This window comes from Antechinus flavipes, chromosome 2 (assembly GCF_016432865.1).
Source record: "Antechinus flavipes isolate AdamAnt ecotype Samford, QLD, Australia chromosome 2, AdamAnt_v2, whole genome shotgun sequence".
Taxonomy (NCBI): Eukaryota; Metazoa; Chordata; class Mammalia; order Dasyuromorphia; family Dasyuridae; genus Antechinus; species Antechinus flavipes.
In genome coordinates this window covers 31693006-31706319 of record NC_067399.1, presented here as the reverse complement: position 1 = coordinate 31706319, position 13314 = coordinate 31693006, and the positions used below count along the sequence as shown (strand labels likewise).

Sequence of the window (13314 nt, the reverse complement as noted above, 5' to 3'; positions counted from 1 at the left end):
AGATTTCACCTCTGCATCTCTTCTAGATTTCCCCACTGCAGCCTCTCTACTATATTTCACTTCTCCAATATCTCTCCTTAATTTCCCCTCTGCTTCTCTTCTAGATTTCACCTCTCCAGCCTCTCTCTTAGGTTTCACCTCTGTATCCTCTCTCCTAGATTTAACCTCTGCAGGCTCTACTCTAGATTTCACCTCTACAGCCTCTCTCCTAGATTTCGCCTCTGTATCCTCTCTCCTAGATTTTACCTCTGCAGGCTCTACCCTATATTTCACCACTACAGCCTTTCTCTTAGATTTCATTGCTGCATCTCTCCTAAATTTCACCTCTGCCTCTCTCCTAGATTTTACCTCTGAATCTCTCTTAGATTTCATCTCTGCACCCTCTCTCCTGAATTCAACTTCTGCAGCCTCTCTCCTAGATTTCACCACTGAATCTCTCCTAGATTTCACCTCTGCAGCCTCTTCCCAAGATTTCTCCTCTGAAGCCTCTTTCCGAGATTTCACCTCTGCATCTCTGCTAGATTTCACCTCTGGAGCCTCTTCCTTATATCTCCCCTCTGCATACCTCTTAGATTTCTCCTCTGTAGCTTCTCTTCTAGATTTCACCTCTGCAGCATCTCCCCTAGATTTCACATCTGTTGCCTCTTCCATGGATTCGACCTCTGTCAACTCTCTCCCAGATTTCAGCATTGGATCTCTCTTAGATTTCACCTCTGCAGCCTCTTCCTTTGATTTCACCTGTGCTTTTTCCTTAGATTTCACCTCTACAATCTCTAACTTAAATTTAACCTCTGCTTCTCCCTTAGATTCCAGCCCTGAATCTCCCTCAGATTTCACCTCTGCAGCTACTTCCTTAGATTTCAGCTCTGCATCTCCCTTAGATTTCACCTCTGCGGCTTCTTCCTTAGATTTCACCTCTGCGGCTTCTTCCTTTGATTTCACCTCTGCATCTCCCTTAGATTTCACTTCTGCATCTCCCTTAGATTTTACCTCAGCATCTCCCTTAGATTTCACATCTGCCTCCTCTTTCCTGGATTTTACCTCTTCTTTTTCCTTGGATTTCACCTCTGCATCTCCCTTAGATTTCACATCTGTCACATCTCTCCTAGATTTGACCTTTGCTTCACTCTTAGATCTCACCTCTGCATCTCCCTTAAATTTCACCTCTGCATATTTCACCTCAGCATCTCCCTTAAATTTCACCTCAGCATCTCCCTTCGATTTCACCTCTGCATCTCCCTTCGATTTCACCTCTGCATCTCCCTTCGATTTTGCCTCTGCATCTCCCTTAGATTTCACCTCTGCAGCCTCTCTCCTAGATTTCACCTCTGCATCTCCCTTAGATTTCACCTCTGCATCTTCCTTAGATTTTACCTCTGCATCTTCCTTAGATTTCACCTCTGCATCTTCCTTAGATTTTACCTCTGCATCTCCCTTAGATTTCATCTCTGCAGCTTCTCTCCTAGATATCATTTCTGCTTCTTCCTTAGATTTCACCTCTTCTTCTCCTTTAGATTTTACCTCTGCAGCCTCTCCCTTAGATTTCACTTCTGCAGCCTCTCCCTTAGATTTCACCTCTGTAGCCTCTCTCTTAGATTTAACCTCTGCATTTCTCTTAGTTTTCACCTCTGTAGCCTCTCTCCTAGATGTCACCTCTGCAGCCTCTCTCTTAGATTTCACCTGTGCATCTTCCTTAGATTTCACCTCTGCATCTTTCTTAGATTTCACCCCTGCAACCTCTCTCCTAAATTTCACCTCTGCACCATCTCTCCTAGATTTCCTCTCTGCAGCCTCTCCCCTAGATTTCCCCTTTGCAGCCTCTCTCCTAGATTTCACCTTTCCAGCCTCTCCCTTAGATTTCACCTCTGCTGCCTCTCTCTTAGTTTTCACCTCTGCATCTTTCTTAGATTTCACCTCTGCAGCCTCTCTCCCAGATTTCACCTCTGCATCTCTCTTAGATTTCATCTCTGTATCTTTTTTAGATTTCACTTCTGTAGCCTCTCTCCGAGATTTCACCTCTGCATCCCTCTTAGATTTTATCTCTGCATCTTTCTTAAATTTCACTTCTGTAGCCTCTCTCCTAGATTTCACCTCTGCATCCCTCTTAGATTTTATCTCTGCATCTTTCTTAAATTTCACTTCTGTAGCCTCTCTCCTAGATTTCACCTCTGCATATTCCTTAGATTTCACCTCTGAATCTCCTTTAGATTTCACCTCTACAGCCTCTCTCCTTGATTTCACCTCTGCTTCTCCTTTAGGTTTCACCTCTGCATCTGTCTTAGATTTCACCTCTGTAGCCTCTCTTGTAAATTTTACCTCTGCAGCTTCTCCCTTAGATTTCACCTCTGCTGCCTCTCTCTTAGTTTTCACTTCTGCATCTTTCTTAGATTTCATCTCTGCATCTCTCTTAGATTTCACCTCTGTAGCCTCTCTTCCAGATTTCACCTCAGCATCCCTCTTAGATTTCATTTCTGCATCTTTCTTAAATTTCACCTCTGTAACCTCTCTCCTAGATTTCACCTCTGCATATTCCTTAGATTTCACCTCTGCATCTCCCTTAGATTTCATCTCTACAGCCTCTCTCCTAGATTTCACTTCTGCTTCTCCTTTAGATTTCACCTCTGCATCTTTCTTAGATTTCCCCTTTACAGCCTCTCCCTTTGATTTCATCTCTGCATCTTTCTTAAATTTCACCTCTTCAGTCTCTCTCCCAGATTTCACCTCTGCATCTCCCTTAGATTTCACCTCTGCATCTCTCTTAGATTTCACCTCTGCAGCCTCTCTCCCAGATTTTATCTCTGTATCTCTCCCAGATTTCCTCTCTGCAGGCTCTCCCCTAGATTTTCCTTCTGCAGTCTCTCCTTTAGATTTCACCTCTGCATCTTTCCTAGTTTTCACCTCTGCATCTCCCTTAGATTTCACCTCTGCAGCCTCTCTGCTAGATTTCACATCTGTATCTCTCCTAGATTTCCCCTCTGCAGCCTCTCCCTTAGATTTCCCCTCTGCATCTCCCTTAAATTTCACCTCTGTAGCTTCTCTCCTAGATTTCCTCTCTGTAACCTTGCTTGTAGATTTCACCTCATCTTCCTTAGATTTCACCTCTGCAACCTCTGTCCTCAATTTCACCTCTGCACCATCTCTCCTAGATTTCCTCTCTGCAGCCTCTCCCTTAGATTTCACCTTTGGAGTCTCTTCCACAGTTTTTACCTCTGCATCTCTCCTAGTTTTTACCTCTGCATCTCCTTTAGATTTCACCTCTGCATCTCCTTTAGATTTCACCTCTGCAGCCTCTCTCCTAGATTTTACCCCTGCATGTCTCCTAAATCTCGCCTCTTCAGCCTCTCTGCCAGATTTCCCCTCTTCAGCCTCTCTGCTAGATTTCCCCTCTGCAGCCTTTCTTTTAGATTTCACATGTGCATCTCTCCTACATTTCACCTCTGCATCTCCCTTAGATTTCACCTCTGCTAACTCTCTCCTAGATTTCACCTCTGAAGCCTCTCCCCTAGATATCATCTCAGCAGCCTCCCTCCTAGATGTCACCTCTGCAACTTCCCTCCTAGATCTCACCTCTGCTTCTCCCTTAGATTTCACCTCTACAACCTCTCTCTTAGATTTCACCTCTGCAGTCTCTCTCCCAGATTTCACCTCTGCCGCATCTCTCCTAGATTTCCCCTCTGCATCTCCCTTAGATTTCACTTCTGCAGCCTCTCTCCTAGATTTCACCTCGGAAGCCTCTTTCCTAGATTTCAACTCAGCAGCCTCTCTCTTAGATTTCTCCTCTGCAGCTTCTCCCTTAGATTTCACCTCTACAACCTCTCTCTTAGATTTCACCTCTGCAGCCTCTCTCCCAGATTTCACCTCTGCCGCATCTCTCCTAGATTTCCCCTCTGTATCTCCCTTAGATTTCACTTCTGTAGCTTCTCTCCTAGATTTCACCTCAGAAGCCTCTTTCCTAGATTTCAACTCAGCAGCCTCTCTCCTAGATTTCTCCTCTGCGGCTTCTCTCTTAGATTTCACCTCTGCATCTCTCTTAGATTTCATCTCTGCAGCCTCTCTCTTAGATTTTGCCTCTGCATCTCTCTTAGATTTCATCTCTGAAGCCTCTGTCCTATATTTCACCTCTGCAGCTTCTCCCTTAGATTTCAACTCTGCAGCATCTCTCCTAGATTTCCCCTCTGAAGCCTCTCCCCTAGTTTTCATCTCAGCACCCTCTCTCCTAGATTTCACCTCTGCATCTCTCTTAGATGTCATCCCTGCAGCCTCTCTCCTAGATTTCGCCTCTGCAGCTTCTCCCTTAGACTTCACCTCAGCTTGTCCTTTAGATTTCATCTCTGCATCTCTCTTAGATTTCACCTCTGAAGCCTCTGTCCTAGATTTCACCTCTATAGCTTCTCCCTTAGATTTCACCTCTGTAGCTTCTCCCTTAGATTTCACCTCTGCATCTCTCTTAGATTTCATCTCTGCAGCCTCTTTACTTGGTTTTACCTCTGCAACCTCTCTTGTAGTTTTCCCCTCTGCAGCTACTTTCCTAGATTTCACCTCTGCATCTCTCTTAGATTTCATCTCTACAGCCTCTCTCCTCGGTTTCATCTCTGCAGCCTCTCTCGTAGTTTTCCCCCTCTGCAGCCACTTTCCTAAATTTCTCCTCTGCATCTCTCTTAGATTTCATCTCTACAGCCTCTCTCCTCGGTTTCATCTCTGCAGCCTCTCTCGTAGTTTCCCCCTCTGCAGCCACTTTCCTAAATTTCTCCTCTGCATCTCTCTTAGATTTCATCTCTACAGCCTCTCTCCTCGGTTTCATCTCTGCAGCCTCTCTCATAGCTTCCCCCTCTGCAGCCACTTTCTTAGCTTTCTCCTCTGCAGCTTCTCCCTTAGATTTCACCTTTGCTTGTCCTTTAGATTTCACCTCTGCATCCTCCCTCCTAGATTTCTCCTCTGCATCTCTCTTAGATTTCATCTCTATAGCCTCTCTCCTCGATTTCACCTCTGCAGCCTCTCTTGAAGTTTTCCCTTCTGCAGCCTCTTTCGTAGCTTTCCCCTCTGCAGCCACTTTCCTAGATTTCTCCTCTGCAGCTTCTCCCTTAGATTTCACCTCTGCTTGTTCCTTAGATTTCATCTCTGCATCTCTCCTCGATTTCACCTCTGCCACCTCTCTCCTCAATTTTACCTCTGCAGCCTCTCTCCTAGATTTCACCTCTGCAGCATCTCTACTAGATTTCACCTCTGCAGTCTCTCTCGTAGTTTTCCCCTCTGCAGCCACTTTCCTAGATTTCCCCTCTGCAGTTTCTCCCTTAGATTTCACCTTTGCTTGTCTCTTAGATTTCACCTCTGCATCCTCCCTCCTAGATTTCTCCTCTGCATCTCTCTTAGATTCCATCTCTATAGCCTCTCTCCTCGATTTCACCTCTGCAGCCTCTCTGGAAGTTTTCCCTTCTGCAGCCTCTTTCGTAGCTTTCCCCTCAGCCACTTTCCTAGATTTCTCCTCTGCAGCTTCTCCCTTAGATTTCACCTCTGCTTGTCCCTTAGATTTCATCTCTGCATCTCTCCTCGATTTCACCTCTGCCACCGCTATCCTCAATTTTATCTCTGCAGCCTCTCTTCTAGATTTCACCTCTGCAGCATCTCTCCTCGATTTCACCTCTGCAGCCACTTTCCTAGATTTCTCCTCTGCAGCTTCTCCCTTAGATTTCACCTCTGCTTGTCCCTTAGATTTCACCTCTGCATCTCTCCTTGATTTCACCTCTGCCACCTTCCTCAATTTCATCTCTGCTGCCTCTGTTCTCGATTTCACCTCTGCAGCCTCTCTCCTAGATTTCACTTCTTCATCTCTCTGAGATTTCATCTCTTCAGTCTCTTTCCTTGGTTTTACCTCTGCAGCCTCTCTCTTAGATTTCCCCTCTGCAGCCTCTCTCCTAGATTTCTCCTCTGCAACTTCTCCCTTAGATTTCACCTCTGCTTGTCCCTTAGATTTCACCTCTGCAGCCTCTTTCCTAGATTTCACCTCTGCAGCCTCTCCTTAGATTTCCCCTCTGCAGCCTCTCTCCTAGATTTCTCCTCTGCAACTTCTCCCTTAGATTTCACCTCTGCTTGTCCCTTAGATTTCACCTCTGCAGCCTCTTTCCTAGATTTCACCTCTGCAGCCTCTCCCTTAGATTTCCCCTCTGTAGCCTCTCCCCTAGATTTCATCTCTGTAGCCTCTCTCCTAGATTTCACCTCAGAAGCCTCTTTCCTAGATTTCTCCTCTGCAGCTTCTCTCCTAGTTTTCACCTCTGCAGCCTCTCTCCTCGATTTCCCCTCTGCAGCCTCCCTCCTAGATTTGTCTTCTGCAGCTTCTCCCTTAGATTTCACCTCTGCTTGTCCCTTAGATTTCATCTCTGCATCTCTCCTTGATTTCACCGCTGCCACCTCTATCCTCAATTTTATCTCTGCAGCCTCTCTCCTAGATTTCACCTCTGCAGCCTCTCTTGTAGATTTCCCCTCTATAGCCGCTCTCTTAGAGTTCTCCTCTGCAGCTTCTCCCTTAGATTTCATCTCTGTAACCTCTCTCCTCAATTTTATCTCTGCAGCCTCTCTCCTAGTTTTCACCTCTGCAGCCTCTCTCCTCGATTTCCTCTCTGCAGCCTCTCTCATAGCTTTCCCCTCTGCAGCCTCTTTCCTAGATTTCTCCTCTGCAGCCTCTTTCCTAGATTTCACCTCTGCAGCCTCTCCCTTAGATTTCCCCTCTGTAGCCTCTCCCCTAGATTTCATCTCTGTAGCCTCTCTCCTCAGTTTTATCTCTGCAGCTTCTCTCCTAATTTTCACCTCTGCAGCCTCTCTCCTCGATTTCCCCTCTGCAGCCTCTCTCCTAGATTTGTCTTCTGCAGCTTCTCCCTTAGATTTCACCTCTGCTTGTCCCTTAGATTTCATCTCTGCATCTCTCCTTGATTTCACCGCTGCCACCTCTATCCTCAATTTTATCTCTGCAGCCTCTCTCCTAGATTTCACCTCTGCAGCCTCTCTTGTAGATTTCCCCTCTATAGCCGCTCTCTTAGAGTTCTCCTCTGCAGCTTCTCCCTTAGATTTCATCTCTGTAACCTCTCTCCTCAATTTTATCTCTGCAGCCTCTCTCCTAGTTTTCACCTCTGCAGCCTCTCTCCTCGATTTCCTCTCTGCAGCCTCTCTCATAGCTTTCCCCTCTGCAGCCTCTTTCCTAGATTTCTCCTCTGCAGCCTCTTTCCTAGATTTCACTTCTGCAACCTCTCCCTTAGATTTCCCCTCTGTAGCCTCTCCCCTAGATTTCACCTCTGTAGCCTCTCTCCTCAATTTTATCTCTGCAGCCTCTCTCCTAGTTTTCACCTCTGCAGCCTCTCTCCTCGATTTCCCCTCTGCAGCCTCTCTCCTAGATTCGTCTTCTGCAGCTTCTCCCTTAGATTTCACCTCTCCTTGTCCCTTAGATTTCATCTCTGCATCTCTCCTTGATTTCACCGCTGCCACCTCTATCCTCAATTTTATCTCTGCAGCCTCTCTCCTAGATTTCACCTCTGTATCTCCCTTAGATTTCACTTCTGCAGGCTCTCTCTTTGATTTCACCTCTGGATCTCTCCTCGATTTCATCTCTGCAGCCTCTGTCTTAGATTTCACCTCTGCAGCCTCTTTCTTAGATTTCACCTCTGCATTTCTCTTAGACTTCATATCTGGAGCCTCTCTCCTCAATTTCACTTCTGCAGTCTCTCCCCTCGATTTCCTCTCTGCAGCCTCTCTCATAGCTTTCCCCTCTGCAGCCTCTTTCCTAGATTTCTCCTCTGCAGCCTCTTTCCTAGATTTCACTTCTGCAACCTCTCCCTTAGATTTCCCCTCTGTAGCCTCTCCCCTAGATTTCACCTCTGTAGCCTCTCTCCTCAATTTTATCTCTGCAGCCTCTCTCCTAGTTTTCACCTCTGCAGCCTCTCTCCTCGATTTCCCCTCTGCAGCCTCTCTCCTAGATTCGTCTTCTGCAGCTTCTCCCTTAGATTTCACCTCTCCTTGTCCCTTAGATTTCATCTCTGCATCTCTCCTTGATTTCACCGCTGCCACCTCTATCCTCAATTTTATCTCTGCAGCCTCTCTCCTAGATTTCACCTCTGTATCTCCCTTAGATTTCACTTCTGCAGGCTCTCTCTTTGATTTCACCTCTGGATCTCTCCTCGATTTCATCTCTGCAGCCTCTGTCTTAGATTTCACCTCTGCAGCCTCTCTCTTAGATTTCACCTCTGCATTTCTCTTAGACTTCATGTCTGGAGCCTCTCTCCTCAATTTCACTTCTGCAGTCTCTCCCCTAGATTTCCCCTCTGCAGCTTCTCTCCTAAATTTCACCTCTGCAGCCTCTCCTCTAGATGCCCCCTCTGCATCTCTCTTAGATTTCATCTCTGTAGACTCTCCCCTAGATTTCACCTCTGTAGCCTCTCTCCTAGATTTCACCTCTGTATTCTCTCTTGTAGATTTCCCTTCTGCAGCCTCTCTTCTAGATTTGTCCTCTGCAGCTTCTCCCTTAGATTTCACCTCTGCTTGTCCCTTAGATTTCACCTCTGCAGGCTCTCGCTTAGATTTCACTTCTGCATCTCTCTTAGATTTCATCTCTGTAGCCTCTCTCCTCAATTTCACCTCTGCATCTCTCCTAGATTTCACCTCTATTGCCTCTCTCTTAGATTTGACCTCTGCAGCTTCTCTTGTAGATTTCCCCTCTGCAGCCTCTCTTCTAGGTTTCTCCCCTTCAGCTTCTCCCTTAGATTTCACCTCTGCTTGTCTCTTAGATTTCACCACAGCAGCCTCTCTCTTAGATTTCCCCTCTGCAGCCTCTCTCCTAGATTTCTCCCTTTCAACTTCTCTCTTAGATTTCATCTCTGCAGCCTCTCCCCTGGATTTCACCTCTGTATCCTCTCTCTTAGATTTCCCCTCTGCAGCCTCTCTTGTAGATTTCCCCTCTGCAGCCTCTCTTGTAGATTTCCCCTCTGCAGCCTCTCTTGTAGATTTCCCCTCTGCAGCCTCTCTCCTAGATTTCTCTTCTGCAGCTTCTCCCTTAGATTTCATCTCTGCAGCCCCTCCCCTAGATTTCACCTCTGTAGCTTCTCTCCTATATTTCACCACTGCAGCCTCTCTTGTAGATTTACCCTCTGCAGCCTCTCTCCTAGATTTCTCTTCTGCAGCTTCTCCTTTAGTTTTCACCTCTGTAGTCTCTCCCCTAGATTTCACCTCTGCAGCCTCTCTCCTAGATTTCACCTCCGCAGCCTGTCCCTTAGCCTTTACCTCTATAGCCTCTCTCCTATATTTCATCTCTGCTGCCTCTCTTGTAGATTTCCCCTCTGCAGCCTCTCTCCTAGATTTCTCCTCTGCAGCTTCTCCCTTAGATTTCACCTCTGCTTGTCCCTTAGATTTCATCTCTGCAGCCTCTATCCTCGGTTTCACCTCTGCAGCCTCTGTCCTTGATTTGAACTCTGCAACCTCTCTCCTAGATCTTATCTTTGCAGCCTCTCTGCTAGATATCACCTCTGCAACCTCTCCCTTAGAATTCATCTCTGCATCTCTCTTAGATTTCATCTCTGCTGACTCTCTCCAACTTTTTCCCTCTGCAACCTCTCTCCTAGATTTTACCTCTGCATCTCCTTTAGATTTTCCCAATTCAGCTTCACTCCTAGATTTCACCTCTGTAATCTCTACCTTAAATTTCACCTCGACATCTCTCCTAGGTTTGCCCTCTTCAGCTTCTCTCCTAGATTTCACCTCTGCAACCTCTCCCATAAATTTCATCTCTTTTTCTCCCTTAGATTTCCCCTCTTCAGCCTCTCTCTTCGATTTCATCTCTGTAATCTCTACCTTAAATTTCACCTCTGCATCTCTCCTAGATTTCCCCTCTGCATCCTCTCTCCTTGATCTTGCCTCTGCAACCTCTAGCTTAAATTTCACCTCTGCATCTCTCCTAGATTTCCCCTCTGCATCTCTCCTAGATTTCCCCTCTGCAGCCTCTCTCCTAGATTTCATTTCTGCATCTCTCCTAGATTTCCCCTCTGCAGCCTCTCTCCTAGATTTCACCTCTGCATCTCTCCTAGATTTCACCTCTCCAGCCTCCCTTGTAAATTTCACCTCTCCAGCTTCTCTGGTAGATTTTATCTCTCCAGCCTCTCTTGTAGATTTCACCTCTGCATCCTCTCCCCTAGATTTCACCTCTGTACCCTCTCTCTTAGATTTCACTTCTGCATCTCTCCTAGATTTCCCCTCTGCAGCCTCTCTCCTAGATTTCACTTCTGCATCTCTCCTAGATTTCCCCTCTGCAGCCTCTCTCCTAGATTTCACCTCTCCAGCCTCCCTTGTAAATTTCACCTCTCCAGCTTCTCTGGTAGATTTTATCTCTCCTGCCTCTCTTGTAGATTTCACCTCTGCATCCTCTCCCCTAGATTTCACCTCTGTACCCTCTCTCTTAGATTTCACTTCTGCATCTCTCTTAGATTTCACTTCTGTAGCCTCTGTCCTAGATTTCACCTCAACAATCTCTCTCCTAGATTTCCCCTCTGCAGCCTCTCTCCTAGATTTCACTTCTGCATCTCTCCTAGATTTCCCCTCTGCAGCCTCTCTCCTAGATTTCACCTCTCCAGCCTCCCTTGTAAATTTCACCTCTCCAGCTTCTCTGGTAGATTTTATCTCTCCTGCCTCTCTTGTAGATTTCACCTCTGCATCCTCTCCCCTAGATTTCACCTCTGTACCCTCTCTCTTAGATTTCACTTCTGCATCTCTCTTAGATTTCACTTCTGTAGCCTCTGTCCTAGATTTCACCTCAACAATCTCTCTCATAGATTTCACCTCTCCAGCCTCTCTTGTAGATTCCACATCCTTTCTTGTAGATTTCACTTCTGCAGCCTCTCTCTTAGATTTCACCTGTCCAGCCTCTCTCCTAGATTTTGCCTCTGCATCTCTCTTAGATTTCATCTCTGCAGCCTCTGTTCTAGATTTCCCCTCTGCGGCCTTTCTCCTAGATTTTCCTTCTGCAGCATCTCTTGTGTGTGGATTTTACCTCTACAAAATCTCTTGTGAATTTTATCTCTGCAACATCTTTCAATATACCCCCTTTCCTCTGACATTTTCATGCTTGTCCAGCCTCTTATGACCTCACACCTAGACAACTGCCTATCCAGCAGCAGGGTCTGCCTCCCTCAAGGCTCTCCCACTCCAGCTGATCCTCCATTCAGTTACTAAAGTGATTTCTGTAAAATACTGGTTAGATCATCTCCTCACTCAAAAATTCCACTGTCTCCCTTTTCCTGCTAGAGTAATACAAAATGCTATGCTGGCATTCAAAGCCTTTCCTAATCTTTCCCTCCCATCTTCCCAGTCTTTTTATGCCTTATTTTGTGACATGTTCCATTCAGCGACACTGCCTTCCCTGTTGTTCCATGAACAAGACCTTCCATCTCTCTGTTCCAAGCATTTGCTCTGGCTTTAAATAAACACTCTGTTTCCTCCACTCTGACTTTTGACCTCCCTGGCCTCCTTCAAAGTTCATCTAAAACTTCATCTTCTCCTGGAGGTTTTTCCCCTCTTAATTCTAGTATATTTCTTCTCATTATTTTCTATTTTTAACATAACTTTTTTTTTTTTAAATGTTTGCTTGCATGTTGCCTCCTTTATTAGACTGTAAGTTCCCTGAGGGCAGGGACTGTCACTTCTACTCTTTTTATATGCTTAGCACCTAATACAGTGCCTGGCCCATAGTAGCTTGTTAATCAATGGAAAGCATATTACACATAATTCCATAACAATACTATTATTATGAGATGCTATCATTATCCCCATTTTATAGATGAGGAAACTGAGATAAGAGTTTCCATGACTTGCCATGGATAATTCAGTTAGTGGCAGGGTTTGCCTCAGGTCCAGGACTCTCTATTCTGCCACCTGATTGTCAACAGCCTTTGCTTCTGGTCACAGCCCGTCAGAGCAGGATTCGAATCTCCAACTTCTACCTCTACGTCTAATGCTCTTTCCTCACTGTTGCCGATCATTTTTATGCCAGGAAAGAATAGAAACTGGCCATTCCTGCCGTGCCCTCCTCCTCCCTCCCCCGGCCCAGCCCTCGCGAGATGCTTGGCTCTGGCGTGTGGGAGCCAAAGTCCCCAGGAGCGGGGGAGGGTAGCAGAACCAGACCGGGCGCCAGGCAGGGGGGCTGGGACGTGGGCGCTCCGCCCGCTGGCCTGCGCTGCCCAAGGACAAACCCGCTTTCCAAGCGTTAGGGCCTTCCTGGGGGATCCCGGGAGAACCGCTGGCCGCAGGGCACGAAGGGGACTGATGCACCAAGGGGGAGGGGAGGGAAGGCTGCAGGCCGAGGTCACCGCGTGGGGCGGCGAGGGCGCAGGAAAAAGCCCAAGGCTCGTTCCCCGGCCCGGCTCCCACTCACCAGCTGCCGGTAAAGCGCCGTGAAAGCGCCGTAGTACGCCACGCAGGCGGCCGCGATGAACACGTTCCCGGTGATGTTGGAGATCTCGCTCTCAAAGTTCTCGATGCTCTCTTCCCATCGCACCTGCTCGTCCCCCAGCGCGGCCGTGAGGCGCCCGGCGCGATTCAGGCGCGCCTGCGTCAGGGCCATGGTTTTGGCTGCGGGAGGAGGGCAAGAAACCGGGGCTGTGACGGCCGGCAGGCGTTCCGAGGTGCTCGGGGTTTGTGGGGAGAGAGAGACAGAGACAGAGAGAGACGGAGAGACAGAGACAGAGAGAGACAGAGACAGACAGAGACGGAGAGACAGAGAGAGACAGAGACAGAGAGAGACAGAGACAGAGAGAGACAGAGACAGATACAGAGACAGAGAGAGACAAAGACAGAGAGAGACAGAGAGAGAGACACAGAGAGAGACAGAGAGAGAGAGACAGAGACAGAGATACAGAGACACAGAGACAGAGAGACAGAGACACAGAGACAGAGAGACAAAGAAAGAGACAGATACAGAGACAGAGAGAGACAGAGACAGACAGAGAGACAGAGATACAGAGACAGAGAGACAGAGACAGAGAAAGAGAGAGGGAGACAAAAAAGAGACAGAGACAGAGAAGAGACAGACAACAGACAGAGAGACAGATACATAGACAGAGACAGAGAGACACAGAGACAGAGATAGAGACAGAGAGAGAGACAGAGACAGAGATACAGAGACAGAGAGAGACAGAGAGAGAGAAAGACAAAGAAAGAGAGACAGAGACAGAGATACAGAGACAGAGAAAGAGAGAGACAAAAAAGAGAGACAGAGAGAGACACAGAGAAGAGACAGACAACAGAGACAGAGACAGAGAGACAGAGAGAGACAGAGACAGAGAGATA

The 13314-nt window shown here is 47.0% G+C and overlaps 1 protein-coding gene across 1 annotated transcript in view; it reads right to left on the bottom strand.

Annotated features, from left to right (window-relative positions):
- The window catches only part of DNAH6 (dynein axonemal heavy chain 6), a 206349-nt gene that overhangs the window by 74908 nt on the left and 118127 nt on the right, over window positions 1-13314 (bottom strand). Inside the window, exon 56 of the mRNA XM_051974340.1 lies at window positions 12401-12597. Within this exon, the coding sequence (XP_051830300.1) occupies window positions 12401-12597 (197 nt within the window). The remainder of the gene's footprint in view (window positions 1-12400; window positions 12598-13314) is intronic.